Consider the following 13,979-nt stretch of genomic DNA (forward strand, 5'->3'; position numbering starts at 1 on the left):
TATGTGTTATTTTTAAATAAAACAAACCACACTTTTCCATTTTTATGTCAATTAAAATACTTTTTACTTGCTGTGTCTTTATTTACAATACAACTATAGGATTAGTAATGGATAGGTGTCTTTATAGACTCCTCTCCATTACTAAGCTGTGGGCTTGATGACACCTGAAAATACAAAGGTGACCTCAACCCCACAAATATGAACCCCACTTGCCTTTGCTGCAGGGCAAGTGGGAAGAGCCGGGCAAGGCACCAGAATTGGCGTATCTAATAGATGTGCCTTTTCTGGGTGGCTGAAAGCTGCTATTTTTAGACTGGGGAGGGGCAATATCCATGGCCTTTTACCAGCTTGAGAATACCAGCCCCCAACTTTCTTTAGCCAGACATATATTGGGCATCCTGCTACCATGACTTTATATCAGCCTACTGACGAACCATTTGGGGAAATGTGTTAAGGCAGGTTAACTTTATGATCTGATAAGTATCTATTTATCTGTATTCTAGCCCTAGTTTGTCCTGTTTTTGTTTTGTTTTTTTGCACTATCTGTATACAATTTACTTTTGTATAACCCTTTAATTGCACAATTTGGTTATTTTTCTCTTTTTGCACTATGAAGCACACTTTGTATGGTGTTATTTATCTAAGCCGTCAGGGTTATATAGGGCACATTGGGACAGCCGTCGAGGAGCAGGGGATGCTATTATTGTACATATCAGAGTACCAACTTCCACGGTATCCAGGACAATTATTATCCTCTGGAGGTATTTGTGTTTTTTGTTTTTTGCTCCCCTTCTCAGATCTCAGAGCCATAACTTTTTTTATTTATTTTTTTTTCAATATGGCCATGTGAGGGCTTGGTTTTTTGCGGTACAAGTTGTACTTTTGAACAACACCATTGGTTTTAACATATCGTGTACTGGAAAACGGGAAAAAATTCCAAATGCGGTGAAGTTACCAAAAATGTGCAGTTCCACAATTGTCTTTTGTTTTTCTTTTTTCTTTTGCTCACTAAATGCTAAAACTGACCTACCATTATGATTCTCCAGGTCATTACGAGTTCATAGACACCAAAAATGTTTAGGTTCTATATCGAAGTGCTGAAAAAGAAATTGTGCCATTTTCTGATACCCATAGCGCCTCTATTTTTCGTGATCTCAGGTTGGGTGAGGGCTTATTTTTTTGCTTGCCGAGCTGACATTTTTAATGTTTCCATTTTCATGCAGATACAATCTTTTGATCGCCCGTTATATCATTTTAATGCTTCGGTGACCAAAAAATGTAATTTTTGCGTTTCGACTTTTTTTTTCTCGTTAACGCCGTTAATTCTGGGTTAATTCTATTTTTATATTGGTAGGGCGATTCTGGACACGGTGATACCAGATGTGTTTGTTTGATTTTTATTTGTTTTTGAAAGAGGGTTGATTTGAACTTCTATATTTTTTTTAATGTTTTTAATATTTAATTTTTTTTTTTTTTTTACACCGTATATACTCTAGTATAAGCTGAGATTTTCAGCCCATTTTTTTTAGGCTGGAAGTGCCCCTCTCGGCTTATACTCGAGTCATTGTCCCTGGGGGTCGGCGGGAGAGGGGGTAGCGGCAGCTTGTCACATACTCGCCTGCTCCTGGCGCGGTCCCTGCATCTCCTATGGTCTCGGGCTGACAGCTTCTTCCTGTATTGAGCGGTCACATGGTACCGCTCATTACAGCAATGAATATGGACCCGACTCCACTCCCATAGGGGTGGAGCCGCATATTCATTACTGAACGAGGACGGGTGAATATTGCAAGTGTCGGGGGCTTGAGCGACGAGAGGGGAGTATGTCATTTTTTTTTTTTTTTTTTTATCGCAGCATATGTTGCAAATATCTCTATGGGGCCATAATCACCATTTGTGCTGCATTATATGGGGCCCTTATTAACCTTTATGCAGTACTGTATGGGGCAAATGTGTCTATGGAGCATCTTATGGGGCCATTATTAAACTTTGTGCAGCATTATATGGGGCATATTTTATTATGGTGCATCTTATGGGGCCATCATGAACTGTATGGAGCATTATATGGGGCTCCCGATTCAATATGGATATTCAAAAACACTTAACCTACTGATATCTCAATTAATTTTACTTTTATTGGTATCTTTTTTTATTTTTGAAATTTACCGGTAGCTGCTGCATTTTCCACCCTAGGCTTATACTCGAGTCATTAAGTTTTCCAGTTTTTTGTGGCAATATTAGGGGTGTCTGCTTATACTTGGGTCGGCTTATACTCGAGTATCGATGTTACTTTTGGCATGCTTCAATAGTCTCCATGGGAGACCAAAAGCTGCCATTATACGATCGCCTCTGCTACATACAGGCGATGATCAGATCGCCTGTATGTAGCAGAATTGCTAACTTTCTATGAGCGGCACTGACCAACGGGCAACACTCATAGCAATCTGGCAGTGACAACCATAGAGGTCTGCTGGAGATCTCTGGTTGTCATGCCAACCCATCGGTGACATGGGCGCCGATGGGCGGGATTTCCGGCACGCCTGCCAGAAGCGTGTGTTAAACACCACTGTCAGAGATTGACAGCGGCATTTAACAGCCGTAGGTGGATTGCGATTCTACCCGCAGCTGTTAGGCACATGTCAGCTGTTCAAAACAGCTGAATTGTGCCGGAAAAGAAGTACTGTAGGCCCGGCGCCCACATCAAAGGGAGGTTGTCCAACATCGGCATACTATTATGCCCAATGTCGGAAAGGGATTAAGGACAGAAGTTAGGGAGACTTAGCCTTACTTTTCTGCCTACCTGGCTTTATTGCGTTACTTGTATATTTTACATATCATTAATTTTGGATAGTCTTGTGTTTTTAATGTATACGTATTAACATTTTTTAATAAGGGGGTTCTTTGTTAGCCTACACTTATTGACTCCTGAGTTAATACATTTTTTGTTGATTAGTCCGATTGTGGTTTATTTTTTTCCCCTCTGTTGCAGGATATTTTGCATTCCTTAAGCTTTCAAGAAGCGAAGGAATACATGTTCAATTTGTTCAAAGCTCTAAAACGTATCCACCATTTTGGCATTGTTCACAGAGATGTTAAACCTAGTAACTTTTTGTACAACAGACGACTAAAACAGTAAGTGTGTGTCTAATTTACATCAGTGTAAAATCCTGATCCCGCACAGAATACCTTTACATAAATTGTAAAATATACTATTGTAATTATATGCGGTTTTCTCTCCTGTAGGTATGCATTGGTAGATTTTGGATTGGCCCAAGGAACACCAGATACTCAAATAGATCTTCTTAAAGTCCTCCATGCAAAAAAACAGGGGAGTTGCTCACAAAGTCACCTTCACACAAATTCAGGAAATATACCAGTACCTAGAGAAATAGTTCTACCATCCTCATCAAAACAGTCTGTTAAAAGACATTGGTCACATTCCCAGATAAATCCAGGAAAAAGTGGAAAGGTTCTGAGTTATTTTTTTCCTTCTTTTCTGTATGCTGGAAATCAAACTGAAAATTGCAATCATCCTCCATACCTAGTTGCAAAATGTTTGCATGTTTTGTTTTATTTCCTTGTCACCACTGCCAGCTATCTCTCATTTTGGGCAGCTGTGGATTGCTTGTCATTAAGTGTAACAGTACAAACTTTTCTCTTCTCAGTCTGTCTGCATTAGCAGAAGTCCTCTCTGTTCCAGTGGGTGTTTGTGATAATGTTGCTTGTTATGATGTTTATTACTCTGTCTAGACAGTGTTCTTCTTGCACATGGAAAGGGTTTATGCGCCTAAATCATGCATGCAGCTGTTGTTGTTTTATTTCACTCCCTAAATATGTTATCTTCTGTAAAGTGTAATAGATTGAATTCTTATTATGCTCTATTTGGATGCGTTTTCTAGGAGGGATTGCTTGGCGGACCACTGCAAAGGTCTGTGTTTGGAGAGAGGAATTTCAATGTTTGTAGTGCTGTCATCCATGAAGTCAATACCCAAAAAGTAAGTTTAACACTGAATAAATAAAAGCACTAGCATGTTAAAATGGTGCACAATTTTATTATATTTTTTTTCTTGTTCACCATATTTAATGGAGACTGGCGGAATCTGTGTGGTACTTTTAACCGCTACATGAGCTTTGACATATAATTACATCAAAGGTCGTGTCCCTTTCTGATGTGGGCTCGCACGTGGAGCCCACATCTTTCCCTGCACATAACGGATTTTAACTGGTCATCCTGTGCCTTTTAACAGCTATAGGTGATGCAGTGCTCGTTGCTATTAACTTTTTAAATCCTGCTGTCAATCATTTAACATGCGTAGGCCGGAAGCGCATAATTCATCCTACACATCAGCTCCCCCGTCATGTGATCGCTGGGTGCCGATGAGTTTTCATGACAGCAGGGGGTTTGCTGATAACCCCCATGCAGGTCATTACGATCTTCCTGTGAATGCCAGCTTGTCGCCGGCGTTCATAGGAGACTGTGATTTCTGCTATACATAGCAGTGCTCAAGCCCTGCTATGTATACCACAAGCGATTGGATCATCGCAGATTCAAGTCGCCTAAGGGGACTATTAAATACAGTAAACAAAAAAAAAAAGTTTAAAAATGTGAAGAAAAAATACAAACGTTCAAATCACCCCCATTAAAAATAATACAATAAAAAATTAGACATTTGGTATCACTGAGCTCATAATAATCCAATATAGCAAACTATAAAATAAATTAATCCCATCAGTAAACGACGCAACGAGAAAAATCAAAACACCAGATTTACATTTTTTTGGCTGCTTCAACATTGTAATAACAGGCGTCTACCCCAGAATGGTATCAATAAAAACGTTGTCTTGGGTGCAGAAAATACGCCTCACCCAGCCCCAGATCTCAGAAAATGGTGACACAAGCAAAATGTTTTTCTCTAGTCACCTTCCACGACGGCATATGGAGGTTGTCTCTTTGCCCTAATGGGGAACAGGAAACACAGAGAGGTTTAAAAGGACCTCCCACCTGCCAGTGTCTTTCCTGTTCCCCATGGGACAGGGAGAGGTCTCCAGGTGCTGTTGTGGCCGGCGACTGCGGTACCTTTGTGCAGGCTCTGCCTGTTGTAGCCGGGCAGCTGGTGGTCGCGTTCCGCCTCCTCCCCTGCTGCTCCCGTCGTCCTGCTATGCAGGTGCCTCAGGGACCCCCTCCCGGCCTTCCCGCGCCCCCACGAGGGCAAAGCAGGCCTGGGATCCCTCGCCGGGCTCCTCCATGAGCTGCTCAGCGTTCTCCCCCTCCATTGCCGGCTCGGCGTTCCGGATGTGACGTCGGCGGTCTCGCGCGTCACTTCCGGTCCCTCGTTCTCCTGGAAGCCGCTTCTTCCGGGTTCGCCGGCCGGCGTGTCGGACTGATGGCGTTCCCTCACATGGATCCCGGAGGGGGAGGGGGAACTACTGATTGCTGGAGGCAGGTGCGGACAGCGTTCTTAAACCCTGCTGAACCACCACTGAGGTAAGACTAATTTTCCCAGTATGGATGGTTCCTTGTGCCCTGCATCTGCGGAGCCCAGCGCTACCCCTGCTACAGTAAGTGTTTTGCAGGGATAGGATCCGGGAGGTAGTACCTATAGGGGGTTTTAATGTCCTCACTCCCCTCTCCCTTGTCATTTCAGGGAGAGAAGTCTGCCCCTAAAGCCGCTATTAAAAAGAAGTGCCCAGTCTGTTCTACTAAATTCCCTCTTAACTGGGACAAAAGACTCTGCCAGCCATGTACTGACAAGATTGTAAAAGCTGAGCAACCATCTCTGCTGGATGAAATTCGCTCCTTAGTAAAACAGGAGGTGCAATCTTCGTTAGCAGCTTTTACTACACCTCCACCTCCGCCGCCGCATTCCCCAGCTAAAAAGAGAAAAATTCAGGCGGTCGAATCAGACTCTGATTCAGACCTCTCCCATACTTCATCTGTGGGCTGGGAAGATCCTGTATCACCTAAAGCTGAGGTCAGGAAATACCTCTTTTCCTCAGATTACATTGAGGATTTAGTATCTGCTGTCTGTAATACTATGGGCCTAGAAGAGGAATATGAGCCACAGTCCGTACAGGATCAGATGTTTGGCGGACTCAGATCGGAGAAAAGAGTGGGGTTCCCGGTGCACGCTAACATCGTTAGTATGGTTAATCAGGAATGGGAACAGCCTGAGAAACGCCTCACTACCCCTGCAGAAATGAAGCATAGATTTCCTCTAGAGGGTGAAGTAATCAAATTGGACATTCCAAAGGTGGATGTGCAGGTGGCTAGAGTCGCCAAAAGAACTGCACTCCCTTTTGAGGATTCCTCACAATTAAAGGATCCTATGGACAGAAAGATTGAAAGCCTCCTAAAAAAGTCTTGGGAAACTTCAACGTCTATCCTTAAGGCCAATGTCGCTTCCACTTGTGTTGCCAGGGCCCTCTCCTGCTGGTTGGAGAAATTAGAGTCTCATATATCTCAGGGTACCCCGAGAGGTGAATTATTAGATTCACTTCCTATCCTGCATAGAGCCTCTGGGTTTCTGGCTGACGCTTCTCTGGAATCTGTTAGAGTGGCCGCCAGATCTCTCGTACTCTCCAACTCTGCTAGAAGAGCCCTCTGGCTTAAAATATGGAGCGGTGATATCACTTCAAAAGCCAAGTTGTGTGCTATACCTTTTAAGGGAGATTATGTTTTCGGTCCAGCCTTAGACGATATTCTTGACAAGGCTACTGACAAGAAAAAGGCACTCCCGGAGCAAAAACAACCGAGAAAACGGTTTTTTCGTGCCCCACAGTCTCAGCCCCCTCAAAGAGGGAAAGGCAAAACCGGCAGGTGGAGTTATGCCAAAGGTAGAGGGAAAAATATTTTTGTCCCCCAGCAGCAGCAGCAACAGTCCCAACAGGACAAGCAATGACTCCGACCCGGTAGGGGGGAGACTCTCAAAATATGTGGGTCAGTGGGAAAATATCACCAGTTCCCACTGGGTCCTCAATGTCATCAAGGAGGGCCTATTAATAGAGTTAATTTCTTCCCCCCCCTCAGGGTCTGAAAGTTACTACCCTTACGTCTTCAAGAGATCAAAATTTGTTGACATTGGGTCTCAGAGATCTTATGAAATCAAATGTGATCTCACCAGTTCCACATCTGGAACAAGGAAAAGGACATTATTCCCGTCTATTCTTAGTACCCAAACCCTCAGGGGACGTAAGAATTATTATAAACCTAAAAGGTCTAAACCGACATGTGAAATATCGCAAGTTCAAGATGGAGTCTGTAAGATCTGCAATTCCTCTGATAGGACATCAGTCCTTTATGGCAACCATCGACCTAAGGGATGCATATTTTCACATTCCTATCCACCCGAGACACAGAAAATACCTCAGGTTTGCGATACGGGGGAGTCATCGAGTGGAGCACTATCAGTATGGAGTCCTTCCCTTCAGCATTTCCTCAGCACCAAGGGTATTCTCCAAGATCATGGCAGAGGCAGTGTCATTTATCCGGAGTCAAGGTGTCTGTATAGTGCCCTACTTGGACGATCTACTGGTAGTTGCCCCCACCGAGATGACCCTGATATCCCATGTGTCAACCACTTTGGAGATATTGAAGTCTCTGGGTTGGATTCCAAACATGAAGAAGTCTCAGCTTCAACCCTCAAGAACCAGAAAGTTCTTGGGGGTGGTTCTGGACTCAACAAAACAGATGTCCTTTCTCCCAGACGATCACAGGCTACCATTAGTAGCAAAAGTCAGAAAATTCAAGGAGATGAGATGTCCTACTCTTCGAGAAGGAATGTCTCTCTTAGGCTCCATGACAGCCTGTATACAATCAGTGGCTTGGGCTCAAGCTCACTCCAGAATTCTCCAAACCCACATTCTAGACAGGTGGGATGGTCAACCTGGCACTCTAACAAGAAGGATTCACACACCAGGTCGAGTGAAAGCATCCTTAACATGGTGGATGAATTCCAGAAACCTCCTGAAGGGGGTGAGCTGGATTCAGCTCCCGATAACTACAATCAAGACAGATGCCAGCAGGAGAGGCTGGGGAGCCATAGTAAATCATGTTCCTTACCAAGGTCTTTGGAACCAGTCGATCAGCGAGAAATCGTCAAATTTCAGAGAACTCAAAGCTGTGGAAGAGGCCCTGTTAGCAGCAAGCCGTCAGATTTCCGGTCAACATGTCCAGATCTATTCAGACAACATGACCACGGTGGCGCATATCAGGCGTCAGGGCGGCACAAAATTCCTCAGTTTGAAAAAGATCTCCGCTCGAATTTTTTATTGGGCCGAGAAACACTTACTGTCACTGACAGCAATTCATCTAAAAGGGACTGCAAATATTCAAGCAGACTACCTGAGTCGCCAGGACATTCATCCTGGCGAGTGGAGCCTGGACCTTCAAACGTTCAATATGCTAGTACAAAAGTGGGGTCTTCCAGAAGTCGACCTCTTTGCCTCTCACCAGAACGCAAAAGTCAAAACCTTTTTTTCCTTGAACCCAAGAGGCAATCCCAGAGGAGTGGATGCCCTAGTCCAAGATTGGCACTTCCAGCTTGTCTACGCATTTCCACCAATCCCAATCCTGGCAAAGGTTCTAAAGAAGATACGAATAGAAGGAACTCCGACTATCCTGATAGCCCCTTTTTGGCCCAAAAGAAGTTGGTTCAACTTGATCATCCAACTACAAGTGGATGGACCAGTAATGTTACCTCTAAAAAACGATCTCCTCTCTCAGGGTCCTATTCTCCATGCAGACCCTCAGAAATGGAATTTAGCGGCGTGGTTACTGAAGCCCAGGTCTTGAAAGCAAAAGGACTATCGGACTCTGTCATAGCTACTCTCCAAAAATCGAGAAAGCCAGTAACCAACGCCATCTACAACAAAATCTGGAAAAAGTTTTCGTCTTTTTGTCTACCTAACCTTCCAGACCCTCTCAAGCCTAATATACCTAACATCTTAGATTTTTTGCAAAAAGGCTTAGGAATGGGTCTTAGGCCCAGTACTCTGAGTCCAGGTCTCGGCACTTGGCTCCTTTTTTGATCAAGATCTAGCAGGCCATCGCTGGATCAAAAGATTTTTAACATCAGCAACTAGGATGAATCCTAGAAAACAGATAATAGTTCCCCCATGGGATCTGAATGTGGTGCTTCAAGGTCTTACAGGCCCGCCTTTTGAACCTTTTTCCTCCTGCTCTCTTCAAAATCTTGCATACAAAACTGTGTTTTTGGTAGCCATAACTTCGGCTAGAAGAGTGGGTGAACTACAAGCCTTATCTATAAGAGAGCCGTATCTTCTAGTGAGAGATGACTCAATAGTACTTCGTCTAGATCCTTCTTTTCTTCCAAAGGTAGTCTCTGATTTTCATCGTTCCCAAGAGATTGTTCTACCAACCTTTTGCCATAGTCCTGCAAATTCGGAAGAAAGAAGATTCAACACTCTGGACGTCCGACGTATTGTGCTGCAATACTTAGATCAGACCCGTGCTTTCAGAATCGATCATAACCTCTTTGTCCATCCCTCTGGGCAAAATAAGGGTAAAAAAGTAGCTAAAAGTACCATTGCTACATGGATCAAAAAGGCTATAACGGAAGCCTACCTTGCTCAAAACAAAATACCTCCAGTAGGGATCAAGGCCCATTCAACAAGATCTACGTCAGTCTCCTGGGCAGAAAGAGCAAGTGCATCCCCAGAGCAGATCTGCAGGGCAGCAACGTGGTCTTCACTTCATACTTTCTCTAAACATTACAGATTAGATGTATTGTCCAATAAGGACTTAGTCTTCGGCCGTAAAGTTCTGCAGGCCGTTGTCCCTCCCTAGTGCCAAATTAGTTGGTATTCCTCCATATGCCGTCGTGGAAGGTGACTAGAGAAAATAGAATTATTCTTACCGTTAATTCGGTTTCTAGGAACCTTCCACGACTGCACTAATTTCCCACCCGATATATATTCCTGGATTAGTTCTGGGATTCGGAAGGTAAACCGGTGCTATGGGTTCAGTTGTAAGTCACTGGCAGGTGGGAGGTGGGAGGTCCTTTTAAACCTCTCTGTGTTTCCTGTTCCCCATTAGGGCAAAGAGACAACCTCCATATGCCGTCGTGGAAGGTTCCTAGAAACCGAATTAACGGTAAGAATAATTCTATTTTTTCCTTACAAATTTTGGATTTTTTATGTGGTTTGCACGTTAATGACCGGGCCAATTTTTACAATTCTGACCACTGTCCCTTTGACGTTATAACTCTGGAACGCTTCAACGGATCCCGGTGATTCTAACATTGTTTTCTCGAGGCATATTGTACTTCATGATAGTGGTAAAATATTCTTTGCTATTACCTGCGTTTATTTGTGAAAAAAACGGAAATTTGTCGAAAATTTCACAATTTTCCAACTTTGTATTTTTATGCCCTTAAATCACAGAGATGTCACACAAAATACTTTTAAGTAACATTCGCACATGTCTACTTTACATCAGCACAATTTTGGAAACAACATTTTTTTTTTTGTTAGGGAGTTATAAGGGTTAAAAGTTGACCAGCAATTTCTCATTTTTACACCACTTTTTTAGGGACCACATCACATTTGAAGTCATTTTGAGGGGTCTATATGATAGAAAATACCCAAGTGTGACACCATTCTAAAAACTGCACCCCTCAATGTGCTCAAAACCACATTCAAGAAGTTTATTAACCCTTCTGGTGCTTCACAGGAATTTTTGGAATTTAAAAAAAAAAAAAATTACATTTTGTTTCACAAAAAATTTACTTCAGCTCCAATTTGTTTTTATTTTTACCAAGCGTAACAGGAGAAAATGGACCCCAAAAGTTGTTGTACAATTTGTCCTGAGTACGCTGATACCCCCCTCCTTCCCCAATTCCTTTTGGTTTCTGGGTTGAGGTCGAGGCGAGGATAAAGCCCCCCCCCTCTGGGGGCATTAGGTTGAGATGCCTCAGGTAGGGCCTGTACAGGCAGCACTCATCCAGGGACCCCAGCCCAGCTGCGGGCTCCTGTCAGGGCCAAGGGGAGTGCAGGCAGGCATGGCACATCTGAGACACAGGGCTCCCTGCGCCCTGTCTCTGCGGCAGCAAGGGGGGGCACCCTCCAGCCCACCCACCCCCCACCACTTATAGCCCCACCGCTATTCTGCTTTTCAAATCCGGGAGGGTCCGGTTCAGATCCGATCCCCTCCCGGACTTCCGCGCCGGCCTGGAGCCCTCTTGGGCATCAGGCATCTACTTTAGGCCGTGGCTTTGGCCTAGCCGAGGCCGCCGCCTTGTTTCTGACCCCCGGCCCGCCCCTCGGTTGACATAAATGACACTCTACAGTGTCATATAGGGGGTGGCTCGAGACTGAAAGGGCGCGTTTTTTTACACCGCCCTGCCGCCTTTTTCTCCGCTCTCCGACCCATTTCTCCTTCTTCCTCTTCTCGGCGGCCATTGCTGCTGCAGGACAAGATTAACCCTGCATCTCCCGGCGTACAGGCCAGCCAGTCTCCGGGGGGCACAGGACTGTGGATCTTCAGCGCTGGACCTAGGGGCAAACTGGTAGGGTAAGATTACAGCTGGGGTACTTACTCAGCTGTGATTCCGTATTCCTAGAAGACCCCTATAGGTTCCTCTGCATAGCCACCCCTGTAGGGCCCTCTGCATAGCCACCCCTCTCGTTCACTTTACCGGGCTCAAGGTCTAAGAAAACCAGGCAGAACTGCTTTTATGCATTCTGCACAGCCTGCAGGACCACTCTCCCTAGTGGCAGCACGTACCCGCACTGCCAGGACTGTATCCAGACTACTGTCAGAGCCCCAAGACGCCCCTACCAATGCTTCGGTGTCTAATGCCACGCAGGAATGGGCTACTCAGATTTCGCAGTCTATAGATAACCTAACCTCCACATTGCTTCAAGCTCTGCAGGGTCATGCCTCAACTATGAACATTACCCAACAAAGGGAGCGCTCGACTCAAGGACATGACGTCCCGGGCACATCCATGTCTAGGTCAGAATGTAAGCGGACCTACAGGTCACGTTCATCTGCGTCATCCCCCTCTGGAGAGAAACACCGTAGTTCCAGGTCACCTAGACCGTCCCCTACCAGGGACAGACAATGCAGATCTCCGCAGCGATCCCCGACCAGAGAGGAGCTCCGCCCCAGTTCACCCACCAGAGGACGCCTCAGCCATACACAGGATTCAGAAGGCATCTGTGACTGCGACTCAGACAAGGAAAATGAGGGGTCCCTGATCCAAATTCCCCCTAGCAATACAGCGCTAGTTGAGGACGTAATCTCTTCCATCCATCGGGTGCTGGACATTTCTGATCCGCCCCAGAACACAAGATTTCCTTTGAAGGAGTTCTGAAACAGCCTACGGTCTTCTCTAACCACCCATAGTTTAAGACAATCCTTAAAAAGCAGCTCTCACTGCCTGAGAAGATGTCCGCTAATCGCAAATATCTGGAGGCGAGGTACCCCTTCCCGAAGAAGGACACCAAAGAATGGACAGTTCCACCTGAAGTGGACTCCCCAGTCTCTAGACTAGCAGCACAGAACCTCCTTTCACTGCCAGATAGCTCAACCCTCAGGGACACAGCAGAACGGCAGGTAGAATACATGGCTCGTTCAATTTTCGAGGCAGCAGGGGCCTCCCTTACTCCTGCGTTCGCTTCAGTTTGGGCTGCAAAGGCCATCCTGGCTTGGGCCCAAAATTTACAAGCTGGCCTCCAAGCATCCGCTCCTGAGCTGTCGGATCAAGCGGTTCAATTAGCAGTGGTAGCAGATTACATGCTTCATGCAGCGCTGGATTCAGCAAGGGGTGTAGCGGGGATAGCATCATAGCGGGGATAGCATCAAACGCCATCACGATTCGGCGTATCCTCTGGCTGCGGTAATTGAAAGCAGACGCAGCCTCAGAGAAGGCCCTTACGCACCTCCCGTATCTCAGTGGGCAACTTTTCGGCAAAAAGTTGGACACAAAGATATCCAACGCCACAGGGGGTAAGAGTACCTCTCTCCCTCAACTGAAACCTAAATGCACTTACAAGAAGCGTAACCTAACCCAATTCCAATCCTTTCGGAATTCTTCGGGCTGGTCCGTCTCGCATCCAGCACAAAATCATAACCGTTCCCCACGCAGGGGACAACGCACGGTCGACGCAAAGGTCGACAAGACCTGGCAGTCAACAGCTGGCCAGTAAAAGCCCAAAGGAGGAAAACCTCAGACTTTCTCCTCATCATTCCAAAAGTAGATTTACAGCGCTCCAACCAGGTGTAATAGTATCAAAAAGACAATTTATTTCGCCATGAATCAGCAACGTTTCGACCAAAATCTGGTCTTTTTCAAGCATATACAAAGGTACAAAATGCCAGCTTAAATGGTGTGGAAACCACGCAGGGCACCAAAATTGTCTTTTTGATACTATTACACCTGGTTGGAGCGCGGTTCATCTACTTTTGGACTGTTTGGAGTATCCAGGAAGGTTCCCTGGACATGGAACGTGTGCCCCCTTGAGTGCTGTCAGCCCTTTCTTTTTTTGCTCCTCATCATGACTCACAGACTCCGGAAGACATCCCACCCGTAGGCGGACGACTTTTGCTCCTTCAGTGAGTCTGGCTGCCTATTACAGAAGGCAGGTGGGTCAGGGAATTGGTGTCTTCCGGATACAAGATAGAGTTCACTTCCAACCCACCGAACCGATTCTTCCTCTGTTCCCCTAAAACCGCCAGCCAAGGCTCGTGCCTTTCACCAAGCGGTTTCCTCGCTTCTTCAAGCAGGAGTCATAGTACCGGTTCCTGTGGCCGATCTCTCCGGTTTGCCATGAGCGTCCTTGGCAGGATGGCGGCAGCAATAAAAGCGGTCCCATTTGCCCAGTTTCACCTCAGGCCTCTCCAACTAGCCATCCTCAAGTCCTGGGACAGGAATCCCTTTTCTCTCAACAGGGAGTTCCAGCCAACGTCAACCAGGAAGTCCCTGCACTGGTGGCTCAAGCCAACCTTGCTAGCAACGGGG

At 45.7% G+C, this 13,979-nt stretch overlaps 1 protein-coding gene across 1 annotated transcript in view; it reads left to right on the top strand.

The window, feature by feature from the left end:
- Window positions 1-13,979, top strand: part of CDC7 (cell division cycle 7) — an 83,042-nt gene that overhangs the window by 21,647 nt on the left and 47,416 nt on the right. The window contains exons 5-7 of the mRNA XM_069737553.1: window positions 2,987-3,129; window positions 3,241-3,466; window positions 3,897-3,992. Coding sequence (XP_069593654.1) covers window positions 2,987-3,129; window positions 3,241-3,466; window positions 3,897-3,992 — 465 coding nt within the window. The remainder of the gene's footprint in view (window positions 1-2,986; window positions 3,130-3,240; window positions 3,467-3,896; window positions 3,993-13,979) is intronic.

Source organism: Ranitomeya imitator, chromosome 8 (assembly GCF_032444005.1).
Source record: "Ranitomeya imitator isolate aRanImi1 chromosome 8, aRanImi1.pri, whole genome shotgun sequence".
Lineage (NCBI taxonomy): Eukaryota > Metazoa > Chordata > Amphibia > Anura > Dendrobatidae > Ranitomeya > Ranitomeya imitator.